General features: G+C 40.3%; 1 protein-coding gene across 2 annotated transcripts; it reads left to right on the forward strand.

The window, feature by feature from the left end:
* Window positions 1-100: 100 nt before the first annotated feature.
* AFG3L2 (AFG3 like matrix AAA peptidase subunit 2) lies at window positions 101-25,862 on the forward strand. Of its 2 annotated transcripts, none has more exons than XM_080580337.1 (17): window positions 101-327; window positions 4,167-4,266; window positions 4,742-4,810; window positions 5,806-5,921; window positions 6,835-6,987; window positions 9,493-9,567; window positions 11,114-11,238; window positions 13,569-13,842; window positions 14,417-14,554; window positions 17,849-18,002; window positions 18,639-18,746; window positions 18,893-19,018; window positions 20,055-20,165; window positions 20,725-20,840; window positions 21,774-21,974; window positions 23,533-23,727; window positions 24,854-25,862. In XM_080580337.1, exons 1-17 carry the CDS (start codon window positions 214-216, stop codon window positions 25,094-25,096), a joined length of 2,418 nt encoding a protein of 805 aa, XP_080436463.1. In that variant the 5' UTR covers window positions 101-213; the 3' UTR covers window positions 25,097-25,862. The 2 variants fall into 2 exon arrangements, with proteins under 2 accessions (XP_080436463.1, XP_080436464.1); XM_080580338.1 differs by having other exon boundaries at window positions 11,117-11,238.
* Window positions 25,863-27,383: the final 1,521 nt, after the last annotated feature.

Here is a 27,383-nt window from a genome sequence, read left to right on the forward strand (position 1 = left end):
GTCGGGCGAGCGGGGGGCGTGGCCAGAGCGGGGCCCCGCCCCCTGACGGCGGCGGCAGCGGGAGGGGGCAGGCAAGTTGGCGGCGTGCTGACGTCACGCGCCGCGCGGGGGGGGGGGGCGGGGCGACGCGGCGGCCGTGGCGGCGGCGGTGGGGCCGGGGGGCGGTTGGCGGCCGTTAGTGGCCGTTAGTGGCCGTTAGGGCCGCTGGGCGCCATGGCGCACCGCTACCTGCTGCTGGCCCGGGGCGGCTGCTGCCGCCGGGGGCTGCCCGGGGCCCGGCTGCTGTGCGGGAGGGGCCTGCTGGCCGCCAGGCCCGGCCTGGCGCAGGTGAGGGGGGAGGCGCGGGGCCGGGCGGCCGCTCCCCGGCCGCTGGGGAGGCGCCGGGGGGCTGGGGGGGGGCTGGGTTCTGAGGGGGTTTTAGGGGTTGGGTTTGGGGGAGGAGGGAAGGGGGTGGGTGGTGCTGCGGGGCTGGGCCTGGGCAGCGTGGAGCGGTGGGGGGTGGCTGGGGGGCGGCTCCTGGGGGGGCTGCGGGATCCTGGCAGCTCTCGGGGGGCGTGGCTCCTGTCAGCCCCAGCTCCTGTGGGGAGCGGCCCCTGTCAGCCCCACGACAGGCAGGGGATACCCCTGGGAAAAGGGCGTCGCTCAGTTCCTGGGCCTCTCGCTGGCACCCCAGGCAAGTCCTGGGGTGTGTAGCGGGGAGCTGCTGCACCTCCGTACTTACAGAGGTATCGCCAGGGATTTACAGAATGGTGAGAGGAATATGCGTAAGGATGTCAGTAACTTTTCCAAAGTACCGCTATTTTTTTTCTTCGTTTTTAATGCTGAAATTACGATGGTCAACTCAGACCGAACGTTAAGACAATAATTAAAGAGTCAGCAGTGCTGCTAAGATGTCAGAAAGCTGATTCTGATCTCTGTCAATAAAATATCGTGGATGTTCTTATTTGGAATGGAACAAAGGGACTGTGGAGAGAACCTTATTTGCCCTGACATCCCCATGGTTCTATAAGTAGGAAAACAAGTTTGTTTGTTTCAGGAAAGGTTTAAAAAAAAAAAAAAGAAGTAGTGGCTTTTAGCAAAACAAAATAAGTAACTGACCTGAAATTAATTTTTTTTACCAGCTTTCTTTTCCTTCCACAACATACTTTTATGTAGTATTTTGGTGACTCTTAGGTAGTAGGGGTAACTCTGGGCTTAATTTTGTGTTCCACTTAAGAATTTTGAGTTGGGGCGTGTTTATGGATGAAGCGGTAAACTCGCAACTCTTCTGAGTTAGTGGATTCTTGATTTTTTTTTTGCTTACATAACTGAAAGAGGATTTTCTGTTCTTGCTTAGTGTATCCCTGATTTGAAAAAGAAACAACACGTGGATTATGGTTGTAGTGTTTGTGTGAAGTCAGTAGTTGTGTTTATTTAAGATTATTTTTTCGTTGAACATTGGAATTATGGAGAAGGCCTTTCTTTGGTGCTAGAGGTCGTGTGTTTGTTAAACGCGGGAGCAGCAACATTTTCATCTCACTTCTGGGGTGTTCTAGCTGTAGAACCGATTTTGGTGTACCTCAAACTTGCTTATCTTGAATTTCTATTTAAAACAAAGTCTTAATTTTTAGGAAGGTGTCACAAAGTTTGCCTCAAATAAAAATAAAAGAAAAAACTACCAGGGTGTTTGCATGTGCTGTCTCTTGCACTCTCTCTGCTTTGACAGCTCTTTCATCTCCAACTGCGAGAAGCTCGCAGAGTCTCCTGGTACGCACCCCAGAGAGCCACGGTGCTGCTTCAGCATCCAGCCCAGGCATGTGCTGTGTGCTTGCCCTGCGCTTTGGCACCGGGTGTGCTCCTAGCAGCTGAGGCTGCTGTGGCACTGCCGGTGCCAGCCAGCCCGGGAACAGGTCCTAGATCAGGGTCAACACGGTAGGTTTTCTTGTTGACAGTCTACCCAGTCAAAGAAATAACCCCACGCGTGTAGCGTGGTTCTACCGACCTTTGCGTTCCTGGAATGTTGCAGCGAAAGGAAACGGCGTTTTGCAGGGGGTAGACTCCGGTGAGTCAGCAGGCAGGATGAAAGTGTGCCACCCAGCCTCGGTCAGGTGATTTGCTGGATGTGCCGTGAAACTGGTTGCTTCCTTTTCTCACAAAATCAGCTTTAAAACACTCATGTCTGCATATAAACTTAACAGGCGACTATACGCTTATTGTTCATAGAACTTAGGATCTGTAGGGACCATCCAGTAAGAAATCGGTTGTATTAATCAGGTCTGCCCCAAAGCTCTGTCTGCTACTTTGCATGCCTCCGTCTCCCTCTCTCACTTGAAACCTGATTAAACTGTAACTTAATTCTGTAGTAAACCTGTGCTGGTCTAGCTGAGCCAGGCAGTTGGATCTGACTTACTCAAACTTTTCTTTTAAATATGAGCAGTTACTTTCCTGTTTCTTTAGAAATAAAAAGTAATATTCAGAAACCTTCAGTTAACATAATCTGAGTTGCTGAATAAAAAAATCTCAAATTTTTGTTGTTGTAGGAGCCCAGTGATGTAGAAAGAAGCCAATATTAGCAGACATGGCTTTGAGTTTCATCTGTCGCTGCGTTTGCTACCTGTTTGTATTTGAACTAAAGATGGATTGGTCTGTGGCAAACTCTGTTTTCATTTGTTTTCCCTCACAGATTCATCCCACTTGTCCTAAAGTTTCTTCCAGGAAGAAGCACGCGTGCTTTTGTTCCTGTTGGAGGTCCTGGCATGTTGGCCCTGGTGGCTGTAGATTAGTGGTTCTCCAGGTTATCTGCACTGCACATGTTTTACATGATCAGTAAAATACCCTTTTGTATTTCCAGTATCAGCCTTTGCTTAAAGACACGCCGTGGCTGTGTCAAGCGGCTGAAGAATTCCCCTGACCTCAGTCTATAGCAAAATAAACAAGGACGTTTTGGCATTCCTCGAGGTTCCAGCAGGTGGAACTAGATGACTGCTCACAATAACTCCGTGCTAGTTCCTCAGTTAGTGGGGTATGGAAGGGGCAGCTCCCAGGCAGAAGGCTTCAGGAGAATTGGAATTTAATTTACAATGTGCCAGTATCCCTAGGGGTAGTCTTAGCATATAAACTAGTATCCTACCAGCTCAAAGGTCTTGTCTGTAACCACTAAAATATAACAAAATAGTTACGGGGATACTAACGTTGAGCTGTTCTGTCTCTGTTGTATGTGGGTTTTACTATTTCTCAGATAAATAGCTTCTGATCAAAAATAACAGGAGACTGAGCGTTCCTTTGGGGCAAAAGGAAATGGAGGCAGTAATAAAGTCAGTTTCATTAGAAAACATCAGAGGATTTAGTCTCTGGGGAAGTCTTGATATGAGTTTTTTTTTTTTTTTTAGAAGTGATAGGAAAGCTTAGGAAGGGGATAAAGTGTGTGTTTGTTTTTGGAATCTGAAGTATGTCCTAGAAGAAGAGAAGTTTGAACTCTGTAATAACATTAGGTTTCACTGTTTTAAAGCAGTTGGTAACAATACCTAAAGTTTCCTTAAGAATTAGTCATTTACTTATTTTTTCTTCATTGCACTTAAATGGCAAATATCTTTTTTTTTTTTATTTTTTTAACGGATCTCCACCTACACAGGGGTTTAAGTCCTCTTTCTGAGATGTCACTCCTTCCATGCCTTGGTGTCTTAGCTAGACACGAGCACTGACTGATGTATCCTTTTGGATTCAAACAGGTCTTTCATATTCAGCAGTTGCGTTTTCAACTGTCTGGAAAAAGTTGCAGTTCTTTCATGAAAAATAATCCATTACAGTGTAGGTCGTGCTTGCACAGTCACAGTTAACATTGCGCTTAAGTGGCATTCAGCTGGTCTTATGAAATATTTCCTGTAGCATCAGTGTACAGGTGTTTGATGTTTGTACCTTGTGGTATTTCCTGCTTGATTTTCCTCCTTTATTAAAGAGCATTATGGTTCTCCGTGAGACGAATCTCTGCTTTTAGCAAATAGAACAAAACTGTCTGCATTCTAGAGATTACCGATTTGATTGCTTTTTCCCTATCTCGTTGTTCTCTTACCCTCTGGTCTGCAGCAGCTCTTACCAAAACTCTACAACACACCTTATAATATCCGTTAGAGAACTTGAGGACTTCATTGAACTTTCTTGTTGCTTTATATTTGTTTCTCATCTTTCAGTTCCGTGAAGAAGTTACCACTGGTGTTACCACTGACAGAAGTACGGTCTTGGCGAGTGTAATTGCTGCTTGCAGAAGGCTCTTCTCTCAGCCTCCCAAAGGTGCGTATGACTTTGATCGCTGACATGAAGCAGGCAGCCTGTCTTGCTGAGGACTGCGCGTGGTTGTGTACCATTTAGGTTTGTTGTCTGTGGGGCAGTAAGCTCTCTTATTAACCAGCCATTAGTCTTAAGATGGGGCATTGATTTTCTGGCGTTTTTAGGGGATATTAAAGAGTGACTGCAGTTTGTTCAACTTAATATTAAGCCATGCAATTTTCTGTTGAACTATGTTTGCCTGTCTGGTTTAAAGGACAACTTTAGGTTATTAAATACATCTGATTTTTTTTTTTATATCAGTAGTAGATTTGTTTATGGGAACCTGGGAGAGCTCTTCAACAAAAAGACAAGAATAAGTTCATACTTTGTAGTTGTGCTGCTTCCTTCTTTTTTATAGTATACGTTCAGCTTGTGACTACTGAGGTGTAATGATAGGTGTAAGCTAAAAATTACTTGCTTTCTAACTCTCTCTTGATAGGATTTGAAAAATATTTTCCCACCGGGAAGAAAGCTAATGGAACTAAAGGCGCAGCTGGAGAAACAAAAGGTACAAAAAGCTGCTTGATTTCAGCTCTTTTATTCATTTATTTATTTATTAGGATGTGTATTCATTAGATTTTAGCATAACCTTGGGTTTGGTATTTTTTCATTCGTTTTTCAGGGAAGATATTTCTGTACCAGATAAGTTTAAAAGTACAAAACATTTTTATAATGTTATTTTGCTTTTGTGCCATGTATTTCTTCTGGGATAATACTTATTCTTACCTCTCATTCTTTTGTTTAAGTGCTTGTCCTTAACTTTTTGTTTTACTGTCTCCTATTAGCTGACATAGTCATGCATTCAGATATTCTCTGTAGTTCTCAGCTTTTCCTAGAGCAACGTGAAGTACAGTCTTTGCTGTCCGGAATAACCAGAATTGTCATTCTGGGTGGGGATCCAGAACCAACACTTTAGTAAGGACGAGCCATGTAGCCTGGTGCTTGAAAGAGGAATTAGTAGTGTCGGTCTGATACCGTGCTGTGCTCGTTTCTAAAATATGAAACAGGACTCCAACCTGTGATGTCCTTAAAGCCCAAACTTCAAGAGGAGCATGTTATGACCAGAGGGGCGGGGTGAATTCTGGGAGGAGGTGTTGCTCGCAGTGTGTGGGGTTTTTGTTTGTTTTTTAAGAATATATATATTTTTAAGAATAGTCTTCAGTGTCTTGGATTAGTGCCGTAGAAATATATTTCATGTAGTCTCTCTAACATGCTTTTTTATGTACTTCGGGTGTTTTTCTAGTTACTGGTGTCCAAGTGTCATCAGTTACACAATTAACAGACCCATCTACTGTATGATACAGATATGTCTGCCAACTAGTGGACTATATGTTTGTTTCTCTATGAAAAACGTACTTCCGTGTTGTCTAATTAACGAAGCATTATAAATTAGTTCATTCTGCAGAACTCTTTAAAATTAAAACTAATAAGAAAGTGAAAAGCCACGGTGTGAGATTGGTATAAGATATAAAGATGTGCTTTTTGTCTTCTGTTTTCTGTTAGAAGCAAAGCAAGCTAGTGCCCGACAGCCTAGTGGGACTAGTAGTGGAGGAGGTGGCACTGGTGGAAAAAAAGGCGGCAAGAAAGAAGACACTAACTGGTGGACCAGATTACAAAAGGTCTGGACTTTAAAATATCATCCTTTTTGGTACTAACTATCTTAGAATAACCTGGTGTGCTTCTTAGACTTTTTTTCTGATTGCATAAGTTCTTCTTAAGCTTCCAGTGACTACTGTTTTGTTATAACTGGCTCTAGGTGGCTCCCCCACTCAGTGCCTTTCATAACTAATTGTTTTGGATGAACCTACAGAGGCATCCAACTCTTCTTTGACAGTTCGTGAACGTTAATGGAATGGTAAGGTACCTGAATATCATTGTTAGCAGCCAGTATTTTTGTAGGGGAGCCTCAGGCCTTTAAAGGTTTCGTATTTTGTCTCAAAAGGTCAATTTGAAAAATTCTGCTGACCACGCAATGCTTGGCAAAGAAGCTAAATAAGTTTCCTGTCGGCCCTTGTGACATTAATGGAATATTTATATGAGTTTAATTTTGTAATTTGTGTTAACTGTTTTTAGCTGTAGCACAAAGATTATAGCGTCTAGCAGCACAAGAATATTTATCTGAATTTACTTGGTATGCAGGCTTTTTTCATCCCTTCTGTTTTTTTCTCTTAGTTTCTTCCGTTATTTTTGTATGGCTTGCATGTAGTCCTAGAGTACAGGGAAAATTGTGTTAAAATGGAGGGGGAAGAGGTCAGATAACGGATGACAATTTTTTTTTTCTAAAGAGTAGTTTATAGATGAAAACTTGTTACTTTTTGTATAGCATTTAATGTTTTTTTCTACTAACTTTGTCATTTCTCAGTTGTATCTGAAGCTACTGCAGTGTGTTCGTACAACAAAATATAGTTTTGCTTGGCGTTCTCTGTGGCAACCTTGAGGACAGGAGAAGAAGTCAGAAATAGATACTGGAACTTGTCTGTTATGAACTTACGGTATTACAGACTCTAAAACTCTTTCTTTTTTCCCCCCTAGGGTGACATTCCTTGGGATGTCAGGGAGTTTCGTATGTACGTAGTGGGAAGTTCTTTCTTCTGGACAATGGTTGTATATTACTTCTTCTTCAGGGTTCCTGGGAGAGAAATCACCTGGAAAGACTTTGTCAATAGCTACCTTTCTAAAGGAGTGGTGAGTAGTCAGGGGAATCAAAATGACAAATCAGCACGCTGCTTCCCCACTTAGGCTTGTATCTGTTTGGCTGCAGAGTGAGAACTAGCTCAGGAACAGCTTTCGAGGGAGAGAGGATTTAATTATCATCATAATCATTTCCTTGTCTGATGATCTGAATGGTTGTATGAAGGCTTGTGTCGGTTCAAGGGAGGAGAGGGAATGAGCAGCTTGGGATAGAGCAGCTTTGTTGGATAGCTCATCTTCACGCTGGCCTAAGGAGGCAGTGTAGCCACAGTCTCTCAGGGGATGGTTTTATAGTACATCTGAGTTGATTTAATGGTTTAAGCAGGCATGCCAGCTGCTCTCGGAAGAAACTTACTCCCATCCCTAAATGCTTCCATTAGCCCATCCCTGGGCTGGGGGGGTGGAATTCTGCTCGTTTCATTCCTTAACTTAAGTCAGTTCACCAGGGAATTTGAGGAGCAGTGGTGCTAACAGAAAGGTGGGGGTGGGAAACTGAAGAATCCCTTCTAGGGGCAGTGAACTGGCATAACCGTATTGTAAAATAGTCTCCTTCACTTGCTTTCTCCTTTTATTTCTTCTTTCCCTCCTACATAAAGCTACTCCTGGAGCAGTCAGTTTTATCATCAGCGTCCTATCTCTGTGTATAACTTGACAGCTTTCCACACTTGGAATAATAGGTTGGTGATGCCCTGAAGTTCAGGAATTTGAATGCCTTTTACAGGCCTTTTCCATGTCAGGAGCCACTAGTGCTTGGCTCTGTTAATTCCATGTTTGTAGCTTCTGCTGCAGGTTAGGAAAACACAGGCTCGCTTCCTCCTCTAGGTTCCAGACGTAGGATTTCACGTTAACAGCATGCTTCCTACCCCTTTGTTGTTTTCATAAACTGCTAAGCAGGTTGTTTCCTATCTTCTTTTTTTTTTTTGTCTTAGAGAGCAGCTCTGCATTGCGTATTATGCTTCTACCCTTCTGCCCAGACTGTATCTCATAGTTGTGTTCTTACTTGGCAACTGTGTGCGCGCCTTGTGGAACAAAACCTCACAGATTTTACTCGTAAAGCAGCTAAAGCACTCACTCAGTAAATATTAGTTTAGCTGTAACAGTGAACGAAGCCTGAACCCTTGTTGCACAAAAGCATTATGAAAGGGGGTTGTTGCATAAAACAAAGTCTCTTGGGCCTTTGTAAGATGTAGTCTGGGTATTCCAATAAGCTAAATATGTAGCCATCAAAAGCTGTGGGCTGCCATGGTGGTGGCCAGTTAATTGGGAGAAGACATCAGCAATACTCGGGTGACGTGGTTTTTCAAAACAAAGATGTTCAGGTAGTCCTGCATGAAGTCAGGCTAGATACAGAGTGGCTTCTTAGCTTGTGTTTTGCATCAGTTCTGCCACAAATGGCCGCATATAGTGAGTTCAGGGAAGCCTTGCTAACCTGCATACAGCTCAGGCTCTACTTGTAGAACCATTGTTAGTTTTAAAAACTTGAAAAATGCTGAAAGCTGTTATTTTAAGGAAAGGAGCAAAAGAAATGGAAGGAAACAGTTCTGTTTCATTTTCACTAGCAATGGTAAGCTTTAACTGATTTCTGAAGAGATCCTGTCAAATGTAAGAAGCTTATCATTTGAGAACTTTTCCATCCAAAAAAGAAAGCTTAATGTTTTTATATGTGAACCTGCAACTTGATTTTAGTTTATGTTGTGTCTGTTACCTTAACCAAATTCTTTTAACTAATGAACCTTAAGTTGTTTAATATGGTAGTACGGGAAGCCTGATATATTAGGAGAAATAATTGTAGAGCAGATGTAAATTTTCCCTCATTCTGTTCAGTTTTTGTTTTTGCAAGCTCCAACGAGTTTGGCAGCACATGGTCTACTGTTTCTGGTGTTTGACCATTGAAATAGTTAAATATTGTTTAACTACTGTACTGCACCTCTGATTTGAGCCAAGGTGTGTGGCTTTTTGTGCTCTTTTCTCAAAAGAAGTATGAGGTCATCATTTCCATCTGATTTACTAATCATATATTAGCTTCCTTATGTTGGAATTAATGAAATTCAGTTGAATTGTCACTGAAAGAAGGTAAGTGAAAATGAACCTGGTGAACAGCATTCCTAGTGTGTAAGTTTGGGTTGGAAGGGAGGTTTTGCTATTTCTTGTTGTGCTTAGGATTGAGTCTAGTTTGAGATTTTTAAAACAGAGCTGTTTATAAGCTACCAAGCAAAAGTGTATGAGAGTGTTTGAAACAATTCAGTATAATTCGAAACTTAGAATTTATTGTGAGATATTTTTTTTCCTTAACAATAAACTTACCTTATAAAGAAAAAAACTTGATGCTTTGCAGAATGCAAACTGCAGATTGTGGAACCATCCTGATCTATAATGTGAATTTTATTCTTAGTGGAAAATAGAAGAACATACCTGGCGTATGTAACTCTGTTAGCTGGGACGGAAGTGTAGTGATCGTACGCTCAAAGACATAACGTGTTTTCTCCTTTCACCCTGCAGGTGGACAGACTTGAAGTGGTGAACAAGCGCTTTGTTAGAGTGATCTTTGTTTCAGGAAAGTCTCCTCATGAATGGGTAAACGCTTAATAACGTCTCATGTATATGTATTAAAACAGCAAGGTGATCTTTTTAGATAAAGCTTGATGCAGAAAACTTAAGAACATTGATGTTCTTTTAATGGAAACATTGTTTGCCTTATTGCTACATTATCACACAGTGTGTGTTTGTCGCTTTACTGTATTGATTACGTTTTGCCACAAATATCTTAAAACTATGCCAAGTAGTTCCTATCCAGCACCATGCTCTTAACACAAATATGCAAACAGGAAGAGTGAGAAATGGTTGAAAGCTTTGTATTTCTAACCACTGTTTTCCATCTGCTCAGGGAAGTCCCAGCCTTAAGCATACATTCCTTTGGATCTTTTCTGTCCCAAAAAAGACAGAAGCTTTTAGCCAGTTACTTGATAAACAAGCAGACTTCTAACTTTGTTGCCGTTTGATACTATAGTCTTTAAAATTAAGCTAAGGGCTCTTATTCTCAAGCAGAGTACTTATTCCATGTTTCCTGGTAACACGATAAGGTAATACAGACTGATGGAGATGGAAGTTCTCCAAAGAGGAATACTCAGAGGCAGAGACCTATTGGAAAAAAAAATAATAAAGCTCATATACATAAATATGGAAACTTTTATTTTGGGCACATTCTCTGCCAACTTCAGACCTGTTCAATATACAGGTGGATGTAATTTCTTTCTTACTGTATTTCATGGTTTAGAGAAGCTTTATCCAGTTACCTCTTCCTGGGTGGTGGGTTGGTTGGTTGGTTTAGTTTTGGAGTTTTTGACTTTCTGAAATAAGGTCTGCAAGTCCCTCCAGGGTAGAGTGAAATCTGCAGCAATTACTTCATCCGTGGGTTTCAGTGTGACTTATTTATACACCTACTCTTTAGCCCACATACCATAAGTTGCCTTAGTTTCTCAATCAGATAATGCTTAGGATTACTTTTTTTTCTCCAATGTTCGAGTAAGTAGGGGCAAGTCAGGCAGGTCATGGTGCAAAAGGGGAGATTGTCTTGAAACTGTCTGGGTCTCAACACTGTTTGAAAGTAGTCTGGAGTCTTTTTCAGGTATATGTTATAAGCTCATGCTGTCTTTTGTGAAGACATACAACTTGAAAGTTAATATAGACTCCAAAAATAGAGAATTGCCTTTCTCAATCAGGAAGGCTGAGACCCAGAGAGATAGTTAGGTTGTACCACTGTGTTTGCTGTTCTGACTGTATAGCTCCCTTCTACTTCATCTGTTTATCAATTATCTTCTAAATATCTCTCCCTCCCTTTGTTCATGGAGGAAATGCCAGGATTTCAGTCTGCTTAAAGTGCACAAAAAAACTGTTGGGTGTATGGTTTCTATAGAAGCAATGACAGATTCGGGCTGGTAAGCCTTAGATTTATTAGATGCATCGTGCATCAGTTGCATGCTTTACAAGGCGACTTAAAATGATATTTTTGATCTGAATATGTTCAGAGGTTTGCTCATGTGTTTTAGAAGAAGTTGGCTTGTGATGAAGCTGAGGTAAGATAGGGCATTTTGTGGTGATCTCTGCTTTTTCTTTTTTGTAGCAGTACGTCTGGTTTAATATCGGTAGTGTGGACACTTTTGAACGGAATCTGGAAACTGTGCAGCAGGACCTGGGAATAGAAGTGGAGAATAGGTTACCTGTAGTCTACTCAACAGAGAGCGATGGGTAAGAAACTGTGGGTTTTTTTTAGTTGTTTATTTTTTTAAAGTATCATGGTATCTTGATAAGAAATTGTTATCTTTACAGTGGAAAAGTGGAGTTGGAAGACATGCCCTTTATGCTACACTGGGTGGCAGTATTATCAGAACAATAATCTTGGTTTTGTTTCTGAATGTCCAATGTAAGAGGACCTGTTCTCAGTACTTTATCTATGTAGAAACCTTAGTCCGTAAATATTTCTGTTCACAATTAATCCTTCTTTCACATGACTTGGACAAGAGCAGGAGTCAGCAAAGCACAGCAGTAAGGCTCCATAGATTGTGCTCATGTAGATTTTTGAGTGGACAAAATATGGCATAGAACTACAGTATATTGACTAAGTTAGAAGATGGACCACTTTCTGCCTGCAAATTCAACAGAAGCCAAATTCTCTGGCCTTGCAAAAAGGCAAGATACTGGTGATTAAGAAAATCACATTATTGTGCTTGTTAGCAGGAACTCGAAGATGTATCATGCTTTTAATCACCAAAGTTGCATAAGCAAAATAGTGCTAACATCTGATTTATGGCATTGTCGCTACCCTGGTAGGGAATAACTGCTCCAATATTAGATTTGTGTTCTTTGTGTTAGTCTTCTGTTCGTGAGGTTTATTGACTCGGGCTTTAGCAGAGACTAGAAGTCTCTGATGTGGTTTTCTGAATGGCTTAGAAGCCTTGTCTTTAATCCCAAGAACTATTTTCCTTTTCATCTGAGTCAACATGTTAAAAACAAATCCTGCTCATGTCTATGAAATAGGTCTGTCCCATCAGAAAATTCAGCTTTGGATGTAGTAGCTCATCTGGACCTGCTCCTGGGCACCCTGCTCTGGGTGGCCCTGCTTGAGCAGGGGGGTTGGAGGAAGTGACCTCCAGAGGTCCCTGCCAGCCTCAGCCATTCTGAGAGTACTGGCGATAAATGGTTGTTTGCTGACTGTGTTTTCATTCTTGATATAGTGGTGTTTTTTTTTTTATTATTTTAGGGGGGAGAGGGGAAAGTTTGGTTTATTTCTGCAACATGTTTTACAAAACTGCTACGTGTTTGTGGCAACAGGAGAAATAGTACCCTTAACTCTGGACTGTTCGGGGACTTCACAGAGGATTTCTGTTCCCTGTTTTGCTACAAGCTGTCTGCCTTACTTCTCTGTTCCTGTCTAGTGGGGCATGCTCTTAAGTGCGCTCATAAACCTGTTAAGCTCTTGCTTAAAGAAATCTGGAAAAAAGAGTGGCCAGGACAGCACTGTGCTTGTGTGAAGAGGCTGCACATCAGCCTGAGGCTTCTCACAGCAGACTGGAAAAAGCATGTCAGTTCTGTGTCGTCTTCATCCTCACACAAATTGCTCACTGAATCCCTTTTTCTGGTCATGATCTCTCTCTCTGTCCCTCTACTCCTCAGAGTCTGTGCTTCAGAGAATACAGTTGCCTGCCACTTTTTGCTTTTGCCCCAGCAATGCCACAGGAAACAGGAGAGAGCAGCAGATGTATAACAGATTCGGAATCTTCTAAATACCATAGGGCGATGAAAAGCCCAGCTTTTCCTTTTCATCCCAGGAGTCTGGGATATTAGTAGAGCATGGAATTCTTCTGATAACCCGTGGTAGTGCTTCAATTCAGTATTTTATTGTTGCTGAGAGTTGACAGAATGTCTTGTGAGCTGTTCTTACCAGAGGAGAAAAAGAGAGAGACCTAGGGGAATGGGAGTGGGTTATATATTTGAGAGAAACTTCTGCTTGAAGGGGTAGCGTATACTGATTATATGTTACCCAATACAACTTATACAAATGGTTATTTTGTCAAAATTCTAGTCCTGTGAATTTACCTTTAAAGGGCATGGAAAATGAACTACTTCTGTTTACTGGGTAACGCAGTTTTCCTCTGTAAACTTATCACTGTCACTTGATGTTGTGCTTGGTTTAAAAACAGACAACAAAACAAAACCCCAAACTGTCACTTGTTAAACACTGAGAGTAGGGATGTGTTTCCCTCTAAGGCTATTATTTTTCATTTTCCCATGGGCATGGGCTAATGAGGATGGGCAATGAAAAATTAATTCCAGTTCTTTTAATTACAAGAGTTGTATTTTTTGGCTAGTTTAATTTCTGTAGTTCAGAATCTTCTTTGTTCTCACATTTTTGTTTATCCCCCAATGTGAATAACTTGTAATGTTTACAAGATTTTTGCAAGCTCTTAGAGTATTGGTGCTGAATTTGTTCAGGAGTGCTTATCATGGAACCGGTGATGTCCAGTAATGGATTTTTATAATATATTTGGTTTTCTGCTTTGTTTTGTTTTTCTTCTTAGATCATTTCTCCTGAGTTTGCTGCCTACGATCCTTATTATCGGGTCTTTACTGTACACATTAAGAAGAGGTCCTGCAGGCCTAGGTCGAGCAGGGCGCGGAATGGGTGGACTTTTCAGCGTGGGTGAAACCACAGCCAAAGTCCTTAAGGATGAAATAGATGTTAAATTCAAAGATGTGGCTGGCTGTGAGGAGGCCAAATTAGAGATAATGGAGTTCGTTAACTTTCTGAAAAATCCCAAGCAATATGAGGATCTGGGAGCAAAAATTCCAAAGGTAACGGAGTGATGACTGAACAGATGATGACTTGATTCTTTTGGTAGTCCTTGGTATTTTGAATTGGACTAGGAATGTTTAAGTAGGCAGTGCTTTCCAGCGTCTGTCTTCTCACAATTAGACAAAAGTAAATAGGCAGTAAGGGCCAACAGCTTAACTATAGTGCCAGAAGATTTCTCATAGAATACTTTATCTGTTTGTATGAGTCAGAAATGGTACATGGCATGCGTGTGTACCATCGCTGCATGTGATGGCTATAGAATTGCCTGTCATTTTTTGGCTGCGCTGTAGTGGCAGCCCAACTGGTGACAGGCCATTCTTTTAAAATGGTAGATGAAGAAATCACTGGTGCCATAATTCTAAGACAACGTAGCAGTGTTGTATCTATTTTTTTTTCCTTTTGCTGGTTTTAATGACAGATTAAGCTTCAGTTTGTTTCCTTGTGCATTTTTAACTGTGGTAGAAGAAAAATCAGTGGATTCAACATCATAACATGTAGAAGATCTTTATGTAAGACATTTCATAGAGTTACATTGTTTCCTTCTTGAGGAAAATATATCTGTTTCTCTTGCAGGGGGCAATTCTGACCGGACCTCCAGGTACTGGAAAAACACTTCTAGCTAAAGCTACAGCTGGAGAAGCTAATGTACCTTTTATCACAGTCAACGGCTCCGAGTTCTTAGAGATGTTTGTTGGTGTTGGTCCAGCTCGAGTAAGTCTTTGGCCTTGCTGTTTATTTGTGTTGGTTGTTGAAAGGATGCTGTCAAATTTGGTAGGCTGCTTAATTATAGCTTCAAGCTATAATTAAACATTCATAGCTTTAAGTTACTTCATCTATGCAGATTACCATGTCAGTGATGCCAGATGCTTGCTTAAACACAAGGATCTTAGATGCGCCTTTCATAAAAGGAGCTAACCCAGTTCAATATCTGGTTGTAGGCCATCTGCACCCCAGGGTTTACCTCTTTGCAGAAATTAGAAACAAAAAAAACCATGCAAACAGAGCAGAACTCTCTTCAAGCTCTGCTCCGAACTGAACATACCAGCTGGGTCAGAAATAGGTAGTTTATTTGGCCACTGCTATGGGAATATCTCCTCCCGCTCTTAAATCATTCATATTTCTCTGAAGAACTTTCTTTTCTTTGTAGGGTCAAACTCTTAAATATAGTTGTCTGGGACACACACATGAGCTTCTGGTTGAAATAGGAGTCCAAGGATCATGGAGCTAATCATTTAATTTCTGGAGATCAGGTGATTTGAATAACCGAATGCATCAGAAGTGTAAGACAGACAGATACTCTTTTGCCATAATACATTTTTAATGAGCTATTTCAAGTGGAAGGTGTTAACTCTGTTCCAGTTATTTTTTTATTTTTTTTACTACTACACTTCAGACATTCAGTTTTATATCTATTTGTGTCTAGGAAGAAGGGACACTTATATCTGCCTGTTTAAAAAATATTCTGTAAACAATTTACTGAAAATATTTTGTGAGGCTGATAACACCACAAAGTAAGTTTCCTCATAATGTCCAAAATTACACCTCATTTCCAACAGCTCTTACCGTCACTAAACTCCAACCATCTGGTCTTAAGCCTCAGAAAGTATATTTTCAAGCTGATGTTCTTTTGGAGAAGTTGAGTTAAAATTAGTTTGCTAGAATTTCTGAGAATAGATGTAAAGAAACTTACCCATTTTTCACTTCTGTTTAAAAACTAATTCCTCTAGCATGAAATGGAAATGCTCTAGGATCTTGATTTGAATTTGAAATTTATAGGGAGTGGCTTTTACCAGATATATGCAGTGTTTGTCCTGTGAAAATTCACTGGAAAACTCATTCTAAGTACTGTAAAGCCTTGGAAAAACTACAGTTTTCATGTGGCTGGACTTAGAGGCTAGCAGTTGAACTTTTCCAAGATTTGTTCCTGTTTGTCAGAGCTGTGTGTGCAAATACTTCTTGCTAGCCTAGGTCTCTTCTGGTGACCTTTTCAGGGACTTCTTCCAGTAATACAGGTGGGAAAAGATAATTGAAGGCAGGTAATTGTGGGTCTTCTGTAAAGAGAAAAGGGAAGGGTGGTGGGGACACACCAGTAGGTACAGAGCTTGAAACTGAAAGAACAGGAGCTGTTTATAAAGGTTCAATATAGGAACTACGCTGGGGGAGAGGCTCCAATGAGGATGCAGAGAGAAACTGAAAACGTGTAAGGAAATTGTCAAAAGGAGCTGCTATGGTGGGGACAGGGTATAGACAGAGGGCAGGGAAGTAAAAAACACGTATGGTGACTGAAAGAAAGTGACTGTTTGAAAGGTGGGAGTTGAAAAAATCATGCCCTGTAGAAGGGACTTCACTGAGAAGCAGTAACAAAAGAAACAGATGTATTTTCTCTGGGAGAGTGTCAGATATCCTGAAATACTAATGGTGATCAAAATGCAGTGTCATCAACTGTCCACACATACCTGAAGGACCCAGAAGCAGTAACTTAATGTCTTTCTACTAATTTATGCAGGTGATTATCACCTCTTACTGCCAAGTGACATCTGTTGACATAACAGTTGCTGCTTCAGCTATGAATCAAAGTTTCAATACAGTTGACAATCTCAGGTGTCTGTAGAACTGAACGTCAGGGAGTGTTTTGGTTTCATTTTCTATCAATTTGGTAAATAAGACAGTTGTGAATAATGGTAAATCGATTGTAAATTAGGTTATGCTATAATTAAAAATGTTTATATAGCCTTAGTTTCTTTGTTTGTTTGTTTGTTTTTAGTTCTGTTACTTCTGAGAAAGAGTTTGCCTGGATCTCTCAGACCAAAAGATAGGAGTTCACTTTGAGCATCTGACACTGTCCTTGTCTATCACAATTCTCCATGCTTCTGTTCATTGTACTTTTTTTTTCAAAACTCTGGTTACAAATCAGAATGACTTTCCATGGTACATCATCCTGTCCAAAATTTGTATCATTTCACATCTACTGTACTCTGTGTTTCTTCAGAGAAGTCGTCTGTAACGTACCAAGCTCTGAGCTGCATATAATTCTCACTCAGGTCAAAGTTCTTCCATAATTTTTCATTTCCTGTTTGTGCCAGTTAGATCCCTCAGTTGTAGGTCTTGTTGACTTGCTGAACTGGTTTTAATGAAGTCCTTCTGATACATTTGCGGATGGAATATCGTGATGTTGCATCTTAAAGCCAATCACATTTGTGGTGTAACTATTACAGTAGGGTTTGATAGGCAATATCTTATCTGGAAAAAAAAATCGGGCTTTCAGGTTTTAGATTTACTCATGACTTAGCCATTTTTTTCAGACTTCTGGAAGAAGTTAATTTAACTTCAGAGTAAATGTTTGGAGGTGAATTCAGTTTTCCTAGCCCATGTAATGGAGAGACAGGATGGCTAAGAGTCAGTATTGATAACAACATATTGTTAGAGTATAATGGCAAGTGCTTGTAAATAAGCCTTAATTTCACTGTGGGAGCTACATCACTCTGTTGTATCTGCAGGAAAACTTAAAATGTTTAATTGGATATAAAGAACATCTGTGTTGTAGCGTGCTTATTTTCATTTCATTTCTCCATGTAGTATTTTTCATTAAAGAAGAACTTAAGAGTAATCTTGCTTTAAATCTTAGAAGTTTGTAGGCCTTTAGTGTTGATGTAATCAACTCTAATAATTACATCTTCTAGAGCAGATGTAATAATTACATCTAGAGAAGATGTAATTATTCAGGGAAAATGGTTATTTCTTAAGGCTTTTAATTAATTTATATTCTTGATTTATGGACTGAGAAAGGATTTGTCAATCAGTGGGCTTCCACATTAATGATTCTTACTGAGTGACAGCCGTGGTATAACTTGCTATTGCACTGAGAGCTGGCTGGGGGATTTGGAAAACTTATCAACAGCCACAGTCAGCGATAGTGATATTGTTACTGATGTACATGCCCCTGCTCCAGCCCCGTCGGTGACCAATTGCTAACTTAGCTGATGTTTGTTCTGTTCTTCTATTAAGGTCCGAGACTTATTTGCTCTTGCTCGTAAGAATGCCCCGTGCATTCTCTTCATTGATGAAATAGATGCAGTAGGAAGGAAGAGAGGACGGGGAAACTTTGGAGGACAAAGCGAACAAGAGAACACGCTCAATCAGCTTCTAGTAGAAATGGATGGTAAGTGCAGAGTTTCTAATATTACATTATAACATCAAGGATCTAATCGTAGGTCCTTATAGGCTTAAGTACTGACTGCATTGATCGTTACATTAACATTTGTAGTTTGAGATGCAAGGCCTAAGTGCAGGTGACAGCAGAGGGAGAAACAGAGAAATGAAAGAACTGATACGCTTTTCAGACCTGTTAACCAGCAGTTGGGTTCAGTTTAAATACAAATTGTGTTTGTATTAGGAGGCAAATGTTTCCTAAAATGAATAATGCTTGCTTCCTAGAACGAGTAGTGGTAAATTATTTTGTTGCAGCCTGATATTTGCTAAAATTTGTTCAGAAAAAAGACACATACCCCCCCAGATACCACCCATGCTTGTTCTGCAGTTTACTCAGCACTTATTTTATCTTCAAATGGAACAATAGATTAGCCTTTCGTATAGTACTTCACAAAGCAAAGCCCAAGGCCAGTTTTGCTTGTTATGAAAAGCTGGGCGATGCTGTAAGAAGAGGAAGTATTTGCAGATTTAAGATCATTTCTTTGAACTGTTCGTTCTTCTGTGGCTCTGTAAATTTGTCAGTTTATTTCTATTTTTTTATTCTTGGAAGTTCTTTACACAAATTTTCATTGTATTTCTTCAACAGGATTTAATACAACCACAAATGTAGTAATTTTGGCAGGTACCAACAGGCCGGATATTTTAGACCCTGCTCTAATGAGGCCTGGACGCTTTGACAGGCAGATCTACATTGGTAAGTGTATTTGCATCAATGTATGCTTCTGCTTGGGTAACGTACTGCCAAAATCACTGTAGCTATTTACATATGGATATGTATGTTCCTTGCACACATTTAAATATATGTGAAAAGTAAAAATGTTTATTTCTTTAATGTTAAAGGCCCCCCCGATATAAAAGGAAGAGCATCTATTTTCAAAGTTCACCTTAGACCTCTGAAATTAGACACTGTCTTAAATAAAGATAACTTAGCAAGAAAACTCGCATCGCTGACGCCTGGCTTTTCTGGTAAGCAATTCTTAATTCCACTTTTCTCTGCATTTACTATATAAGCATATGCTATTTATTTTTGTTTCATACTATTTTTGTTTTTCTTACATTTGATCTTATCTGGCTGGTTCTCTTATTTTCCTTTTGTTTGCTGGTACAGTGTGAAATACTCTTTGCCTGTTTGATCAGCTCAGAGACTTATTAGAGTTTTAAGTTTGTCTCCCTCAGTCAGGGTGACATGAAATGGCAGTTTCTTCTCTCTTCAGCAAAAAACATCCCAGAAATTTCTCACTGCTAACACTGGTATGCATGTTTTTCCTTTTAACATGTTTGTTTTATTTTTTTGAACGTTGCTTACAGAAGGGTTTGGTTTTTTGGAGTTTGAGTGCACGTTCTCTGGGGAAATTTCAGTTTCTGGATGTAGAATCTTCTGAAAAATGTACTGTAACCTTGTGTTGAATTAGGAATGGGTGTGCAAGCTTTCATTCTTGGCTTGTGGTTCAAAATATTTAATATCTGCGGTGACTGATAGTTGAATTTTTCACTCTTTTTGTGGTCTATAATAAAACTTTGTTTTCCTGGCATCTGATTGTCAACATCTCTGGCAACCGTACCTATGTGGTTTTTCACTTGTTTTGAAACCACGCTATCTCAACAGTATCGCTGTAATCGCTGTAAATAATGTTAACAAGAAGTGTGATGGCTTGAAGCCAGTGGTGTCCCTAGAAGGAATCCTCTTACATCAAGATCTGAGCTATACTGGATCCGTGATGTAGGAAAATTATTCTTCTAAATAATCAAACAAGTACCTCACCAGTCATAAGATCCATGCACTAACTCTACCTAAGAAAAATTCTAAAGCAGAGAGCCATGGTGAATGTATTTAAGTCCATGTCAAAAAATCATCATATACGTAATGAATTATTTCAGTGTGCATTACCTTTAGTTTTAAGCTGTATGAGAATCTGTAAAAATCTAATCCTAGACAAGATTATGCTACAATGAGAGAAAAGTTTTGAAAATGATCAGTAATTCATGCCTTCTCTGTCTTTAGGTGCTGATATTGCTAATGTTTGTAACGAAGCTGCTTTAATTGCTGCAAGGCATCTCTCAGATGCTATAAACCAAAAGCATTTTGAGCAAGCAATTGAAAGAGTTATTGGAGGTAGGTGTGAATTTCATCAGTCATTTATCAAAAAATGTTCTGTTTCAAATTCAAAGCCACGCTTTGAATTTTCTGTTCTTAAGGACTGCATTTTTTTCCCCTAAAAACACATGGGATTTAGCAAGTAAGTTGCTGGTCTATTTTGGTGACTTCTGAAATGAAGAAGGGGCAGAGATACAAATTTCATCAGGACACTTTCTAATTTTTTCCAAATTCTTTCCAGGAAAAATAGCTGTTTGGATTTACCAATGCTTTTAACTGCTTCTAGCCTTAATAGTCTAGAAGATTATTTGATTTTTAAAGAGCAAATGTTTTGTTTGAACATTTGAATATTCTTAAGAATTTATGCTTTAAAAGTAGAAAATCTAATCAAGGACGAGGTTACTATAAAACCTGAAAGATAAAAATCTCTAGAAGCTGCAAGTTTTCTTTTGTGTTTAACTTTTCCAATAGATTGGGTACATGGCATCTAAGTATTGCTCACTGCATTTCTAAGTAAATAAGGGATTCAGTAGAGAAAAGTATGTCTGAAACTATTAATCAAATTTATTTTGTAAAGGTTTGGAAAAGAAAACACAAGTACTGCAACCAGAGGAGAAAAAGACTGTAGCATATCATGAGGCAGGGCATGCAGTTGCAGGATGGTTTTTGGAACATGCTGACCCACTCCTAAAGGTAAAGGAAGTTAATATGAACTAGTAATTTAAAAGTAGCATGGACAGCGTCTCTTTTTCCTGTTTGTTTGTTTTCCCTAATGTTGGAAGGTTATTAAAATATGTAATCTTGCAAAAGACATTGAAAGTGTGTCAATGTTAGCGTTTGTTTTGGTTCACTTGTAGCTTTCTTAACTGTTTCCTGACTGGTAGGGTGTTACAGGGTTTGTAGTATGAACAGCTCTTGAAAAGTGAAAGGGACACAATCTTCCCATGAGACTGCCTGATTTGATAGCTGCTTTTTCTCTAGGGCTTTTAGTACAGGTCAGATGTTTAAATTAATCTTACAAGATTATGCAGGTGTATGCCTCTTGAGGAATACAACTACAAAAATTATCGTCCAGAAGCTGGTTTAAGTTTGGATGCACAGCTTGACAAGTTGAAGATAAAGAAAAGGCAGCCAGACGTGCTGTGACATTCATAGTTTTGCTTGGCTGTGTTCTTAATGTGGTCTGGCTTTCAAGCTTAAAATTTGTCAAGTACAATTTTCTGTTGGGAGGAAGGGCTCTAGCGAACATGGAAACTACCTGCTCAGAACACTACTGTGACGCAGAAATGGGATGTCTGCTATGGAAATACTTACAGACCAATGTGTAACTAAAAGATTTTAATTACCAGATTTAAAAATGCCATGCAATCTTTGGAAAAGAGATTACAGTGGTCTTACCTTTCTTTTCCAGATATTCTAGTAGTTGTTATCCCAGTTTAGATCTAGCCAGGGCTTTTAAGGATAAATCACAATGAGGGCAAAAATGTAAACGGAAATAATGTCTGAATTAAACTTCAAGGGTGAGTATGGTATAGGTTGTGGTATTAAATAATTAAGTCAAACCAACAAATACTTTGTTTTTTTTAACACTATTCAGTTCTACCATTCAGTTAATTTTGATTGCAGGTATCTATTATCCCACGTGGTAAAGGACTGGGTTATGCTCAGTATTTACCAAAAGAACAGTATCTTTATACCAAAGAGCAGCTACTTGACAGAATGTGCATGACTCTGGGAGGACGTGTATCTGAGCAAATCTTCTTTGGAAGAATTACAACTGGTGCCCAAGATGACTTGAAGAAGGTGACACAGAGTGCGTATGCTCAGGTACGTGCTTACGTAATACTCCTCCTCCTTACGGTTTTCTATTTCTACTGTTCAACATTAATGTTTTTAAAGGATGTGATTTAATCAGGCATGTCCCTTGAAACCTGACTCAATAAAAGATTGTATGACTAAATGTTATGCTGTTGTATAGAGATGCCGATGATTCCAGAGTCTTAAGGTAGTCTTACAGCAAGAGTCTATGCAGTGGGCTTTGAACACTATCATGCATCCACCTGCAGGAACAGGCATGCTGCGGTTGTGTTCAAATACATGTGGAAAATGTATGCTTTAAAAATCAAGTTTAGGCACAGGTTTGATCCTCTGATGCTGCTTCTAGAATTGCCCTGTTTGAAGACACAGTTCAGGTTTGCATGTGTAACTAAATCCAGAAAACCTTGTATTTAAGCACTGTTTGCTGTCAATGAAGACACTAGTTGGTACCATATTAACTAGTATAGGTAAGCAATTTGAAATCTTATCAATGTAGTGACTCATCTAATTGTAGCTGTGTACTGCTTAGATGCTTATTCCATTTCCTGCATCAACATAAAAGCTGCCATTTTATAAGATGCTTATGAGGTGAGCAAGAGAAATACATTGGAGTACTTTGCTCTTCCCTCACATGTCATGTTCCCCCTGCTGTCCACCTCCAGCCATACCCCCTTGCTGGTCTCTGGCAAACTTCTTGTTTTCCCAGATCTGAAAGTTAAATGTGTAGGGAAATCCTTGGTAATGCTAATCTTTGTCTGTCCTCCAGTGCCTCTTGGTCAATTTTAAATAGAAAATGTTCAGTATGTATAAATTGCTTTTCATATTAAGCAGACGTTGTCTCCAGAGAGATCTAGGGACTTTGTTTTGAACGTATCTTTAGGAAGCAGGTTAAGATGCTTCTTTCTAGTGCCGAGAGCTTTTTCACTTCTCAATATTGTTTGTCACACCGATTTTCATCTTGCAAGGCTGAGCAGAAGAGTGCTGCTTTAGTAACCCTCAGATTGATAGTGGTGATGGAGCGAAGCTGTAAATAGTAGTGTGAATGTGTATTTCTGCCTCTGCTGGAGTAAAATGCAAAATAAAACATCTATATTTGGCAGCCAGAGGAGCTGATACTCATTAATGAGTAAAGCAAGATGAGATTCTTATCCCTTTTGTAGGGGGTGGTTGGAGTAAAATACAGCATATGATGGAACAATACCTTTGAGACCCTATACTTTGATCCTTAACTTGAATTTCTGGTAAAGAGTTTTACAGCTTAAGGAAGGTTGGAAGGTTGAAATGTTTTTCTCTAATCTGTTGGTATTTAAACAGCAAAGCATTATGTACATCACGAGAGCAACCACCTCCAAATGGTGGTATTTGGATGCTTGAGTTTTAATCATTAAAAAGGAGTAAGTGAAGGTTAACTAAAGAACTTAAGCTTAGGTAGGCTGGAGTATTCAGAGGAGGGTTGGCTTTAGAGGAAAAGATTGGGTCATAGTAAAACGACTTCCTTGCTTCAGTTCTGTCTACCAGATTTATATCAACGTACCCTAAAGTCTCACCATCTCCCCTCTGTTTTCAGATTGTCCAGTTTGGTATGAATGAAAAAGTCGGGCAGATTTCCTTTGATCTCCCCCGTCAAGGAGACATGGTATTAGAGAAACCTTACAGTGAGGCAACTGCCAGATTGATAGATGAAGAAGTTCGGTCGCTTATTAACATCGCATATGAGCGGACATTAACCCTTCTGACTGAGAAGAAAGCAGAAGTAGAGAAGGTAAGCGTTACAGTATTTTCAGCCACCAGCTGGTTGGGTGGAATCTGAATTGAACTGAATAGATTAAAAATAATGTGTGTCTGTAAGAAAGTTTCCTTGAAAATTATTCAGTATAATCTTTAGTGTGCCACGAGATTTAAGTAAATAAAAATCTTTGTGTTGGAACACCTCAAGGTTCTAATGAATGTTTTGTTTTAACATTCCTTCACCAAAATACTCATTTGCAAAGTTGGAGAGAAGAGCCTAGCTACTAAAGTAGATGTCAGTAAATGTACTAGACCAGTATGAAGGGAGAAAACAAACCAAAAGCAACCACTACCACCCCCCAAAAAAATCACAGCCCTGAACACTAAACACCAAGACTCCAAATGATTAGACTGAAAGGAGCTCTCTAAGCAGGGAGGAAATAATATTTCCTTTATCTGAATTACTTCTGAACTTCAGATAAAAAAAAAATTCTACCATCTTCCTTTCATGCCTGCTGGCTACTTATTGTGGTCTGCTTCACTGCAGTTGAGACAGCCCTTGTGTACATCCTCTTCTGCCACACCTGAAATCCTGATGCAGCAGGATAATTTCCCAGGACAGGCACCACTAAGTTTGGATTCAGAGGATGGTGGTGGAGTAGGTCACTATCCTGAAAGAGGTCACTGAGTATTGTTTCCACTGAACAGTATACTCACAGGCCCAAGCAGGTTACGAACTACACGTGCACAGTATTATACACACTGATCTTTTATGGTGCTCTGTAGCTTATAACCTAACAGCAGCCTTGTCAAACCATCAGGTCTGACTGGGAGAGCACACTTGTTTGGATCTATCAGTTAATGTATCGCATCAGGAACCTTGTGGCAGCAGCCAAGGACTTATTCTGAAGTAACAGTAACTGCAACAGTGGCCTGTTGCAGGGACGTTTTGCCAGATCTTTTAGGTAGGATTCTTTTTTAATGGAATTTTTGCTACCTGAATGCTCAGAGGAGAAAAACCATGTATTAAGTGAACTGTGAGCAACCTGTTCCTTAATTCAGCACAGATTCATTTTAATAAATCTTGTCCCAAACTGCCTTAAGCTCTCTCCAAGAGAGCAAACTGATGTATTGTGTGACATAACTTACTGCTCTTTTAGGTTGCCCTACGACTACTGGAGAAGGAAGTGCTTGATAAAAGTGATATGCTAGACCTGCTTGGCCCGAGACCGTTTGCAGAAAAGTCCACTTACGAAGAATTTGTCGAAGGTACAGGAAGCTTGGATGAGGATACTTCACTGCCAGAAGGCCTTAAAGACTGGAACAAAGATCGAGAAAAAGAGAAGGAGGAGACAACAGATGAACAGGTCGCTAGGCAGATCAGCGGAGGGATCCCCTTTTAACTGCAACGTGTGCGGTGACGCTGACTTGCACTCTGGAAGAGAAATAAACTCACCTCGTTTGTACTCCCAAAACAAACAAATATTTATTCAACCAAACTGTATTAGGGATGGCTGGGAGGGTGATGCCTTGTGATGAGACGAGGATATTCTGCTCCCGGCTTACATATGTGATATCATCAGTTCACTGGTAAAAGATGATCATCCTTCATTTGTCAGCTGAAGAAACATGCATTGGATTTGAGCTGCAGTGGAATGCCAGAACTGAACCTCTCAAACACAGAAACAGTTCAGATTCATGCACAAACTTTGTGGCACTGGTCTCTCTTTTTTCAAATGTATGTACGCTTATTTAAAAAAAAAAAAACGTTTTTGATTATTGATCTAAAATAGACCTGTATGTGACTCGTTTCCAAAGCAGAATCATACAAAATGCATTGTTGAATACTTGGCCAACAGTCTGATCTTAGAAAGTGCTAGCTTTGCAGAAATAACAGCTTTTTCATCTGACCCCTTTTTCTCCCCGCCCGTCATTTTGATTTTAAAAAGAATTTGTTTACAGAGAACTGCCATGTAAGTTGACAGTGAAACTGAACACCCGCTTAAATATCTTAAAACGTACTCATGGTTCAGTGTCCTTAAGTCTGAAACTTAGTTTGGCTCCTGCAGTTTTATTGGTCAGGTTTTTTTACAGAGTTCTGTAAGATATTGAACATATGAATGTGTTGTGTAAATACAGTTTGAGACAATAAAATCAGTACTTTTCTGAGCAAAGTTTCTTTTTTTTTTTTTCTTTTGATGATTTCTTGGTACAGAATTCAGTTTAACACAAAGCGTCTCGAGCATAAAACTACTATTTGTGAGAACAATTCTGCTGTCCTAATTTACCAAAACCAGCAGCCAACCCGAAGATACTAAATCAGATTGAGTGTCATTGGTTTGTTTAACCAAAGCGTAATAATTTTCTCTGCCTAGTTCAGTGCAGTTGTCCGAGCACAGTAATTGCCTTTGGCTTACCTGCTGCGTGCCGAGGCTGTGCTAGTTAGAGAGCTCAGCTGTTGAGAAGTTAACTGGCAGGCTCCCTGTCCTAGAGAAAAGAGGGGGAGCCTGGTTTAGGGAATGGGTGTGGGCTGTGTTCTGTTTCCCTTTTTTATAAGGGAAGGAGAAGAAACAAAACCTCTGCTGGATAACAAATTATTCAAGGCTTAATCTGCCCTCTCAGTTATAAGGGAATAATTAGGGATTGATTCCATCTGCACGTTGCAACATGCTGGAAAGCGGTAGGGTGGTAAGGGGGGGGGAAGCGCCTGTGAAAGGTCAGACACAAGCTCTTTGCTTGAGTTATTTGAAGTAAATTGTTTATGGAAATCATTCTTTCGGGATTATTTTACTTTCTCATGATGAAGCTGTTGCCATCAGTGATGTTGCCTGGCTTGCAGTGAAGGGGAACAAGGGGCGCAAGGTAAGGAGTAATTCAGGGTGTACTTACTGGGCCTTTTTTAGTTGTTAAACAATGTTTCTGTGTGCTAATTCTGATTTTCCTGTTGCAGAATGCACAATAAATAAGCAAACAAACTGAATAAAACTAAAAAAAATAAACTTCAGTTCTTTTCTTACAGGAATCGAAGTTTAGAGTGACTGACTTACTGCCATAGTAAACTATTTTATGTCACAAAAGTGACTCAGGATGCCCATGACCAAGGAAATGAGACCCAGGGGTAGATTGACAAAGCTTTTTTAAAATTGAGTCATGAGACCCCTGCTCCGTGAAGGAGCCACCCCCCGTGAAAATTTGCAGTAACTTCCACACACCTTGCAGCAGAGCGCGGGGCAAACACCTCCTACCACGTTACTGCGCGGCTCCTGGTGCTGCAGATCCCCGCCCTTCCCCTGCCAAGCAGAGCTCCCGGCGGCGCAGGGCAGGTGCCCGGACTCGGGCTGGCTCCAGCCTCTGTTGATGCCTCCCCGAGGCCTCGCTCTTCTCCAGGGCTGGTTATCTCAGAACAGGCTTTGGGGTGTTTTTGTCACATCATCCGTTTGTTGCTCCCAGTACAGCCTGTGAAAGCGCTCAGGCGGAGGAGGCGAAGCACTGGGTGCCCAACTTCTTGGTGGAAAGGTTAACCCTTTCCTCGCATCTATAAGCTTTAAATATACCTGTACTTAATTCCATGTGTTTTCTCCTCCTATTTCCCGCTGAGTGGAACTTTTTTTCCTTGTTTGGCATAGGCAATGTGTACCCAGTGCTGAGGACTAAATGTGGTTATGTCTCAGAGGTCCCCAGCTTGTTTCC

This window comes from Anser brachyrhynchus (assembly GCF_964034855.1).
Source record: "Anser brachyrhynchus genome assembly, chromosome: 2".
In the NCBI taxonomy this organism is placed as follows: domain Eukaryota; kingdom Metazoa; phylum Chordata; class Aves; order Anseriformes; family Anatidae; genus Anser; species Anser brachyrhynchus.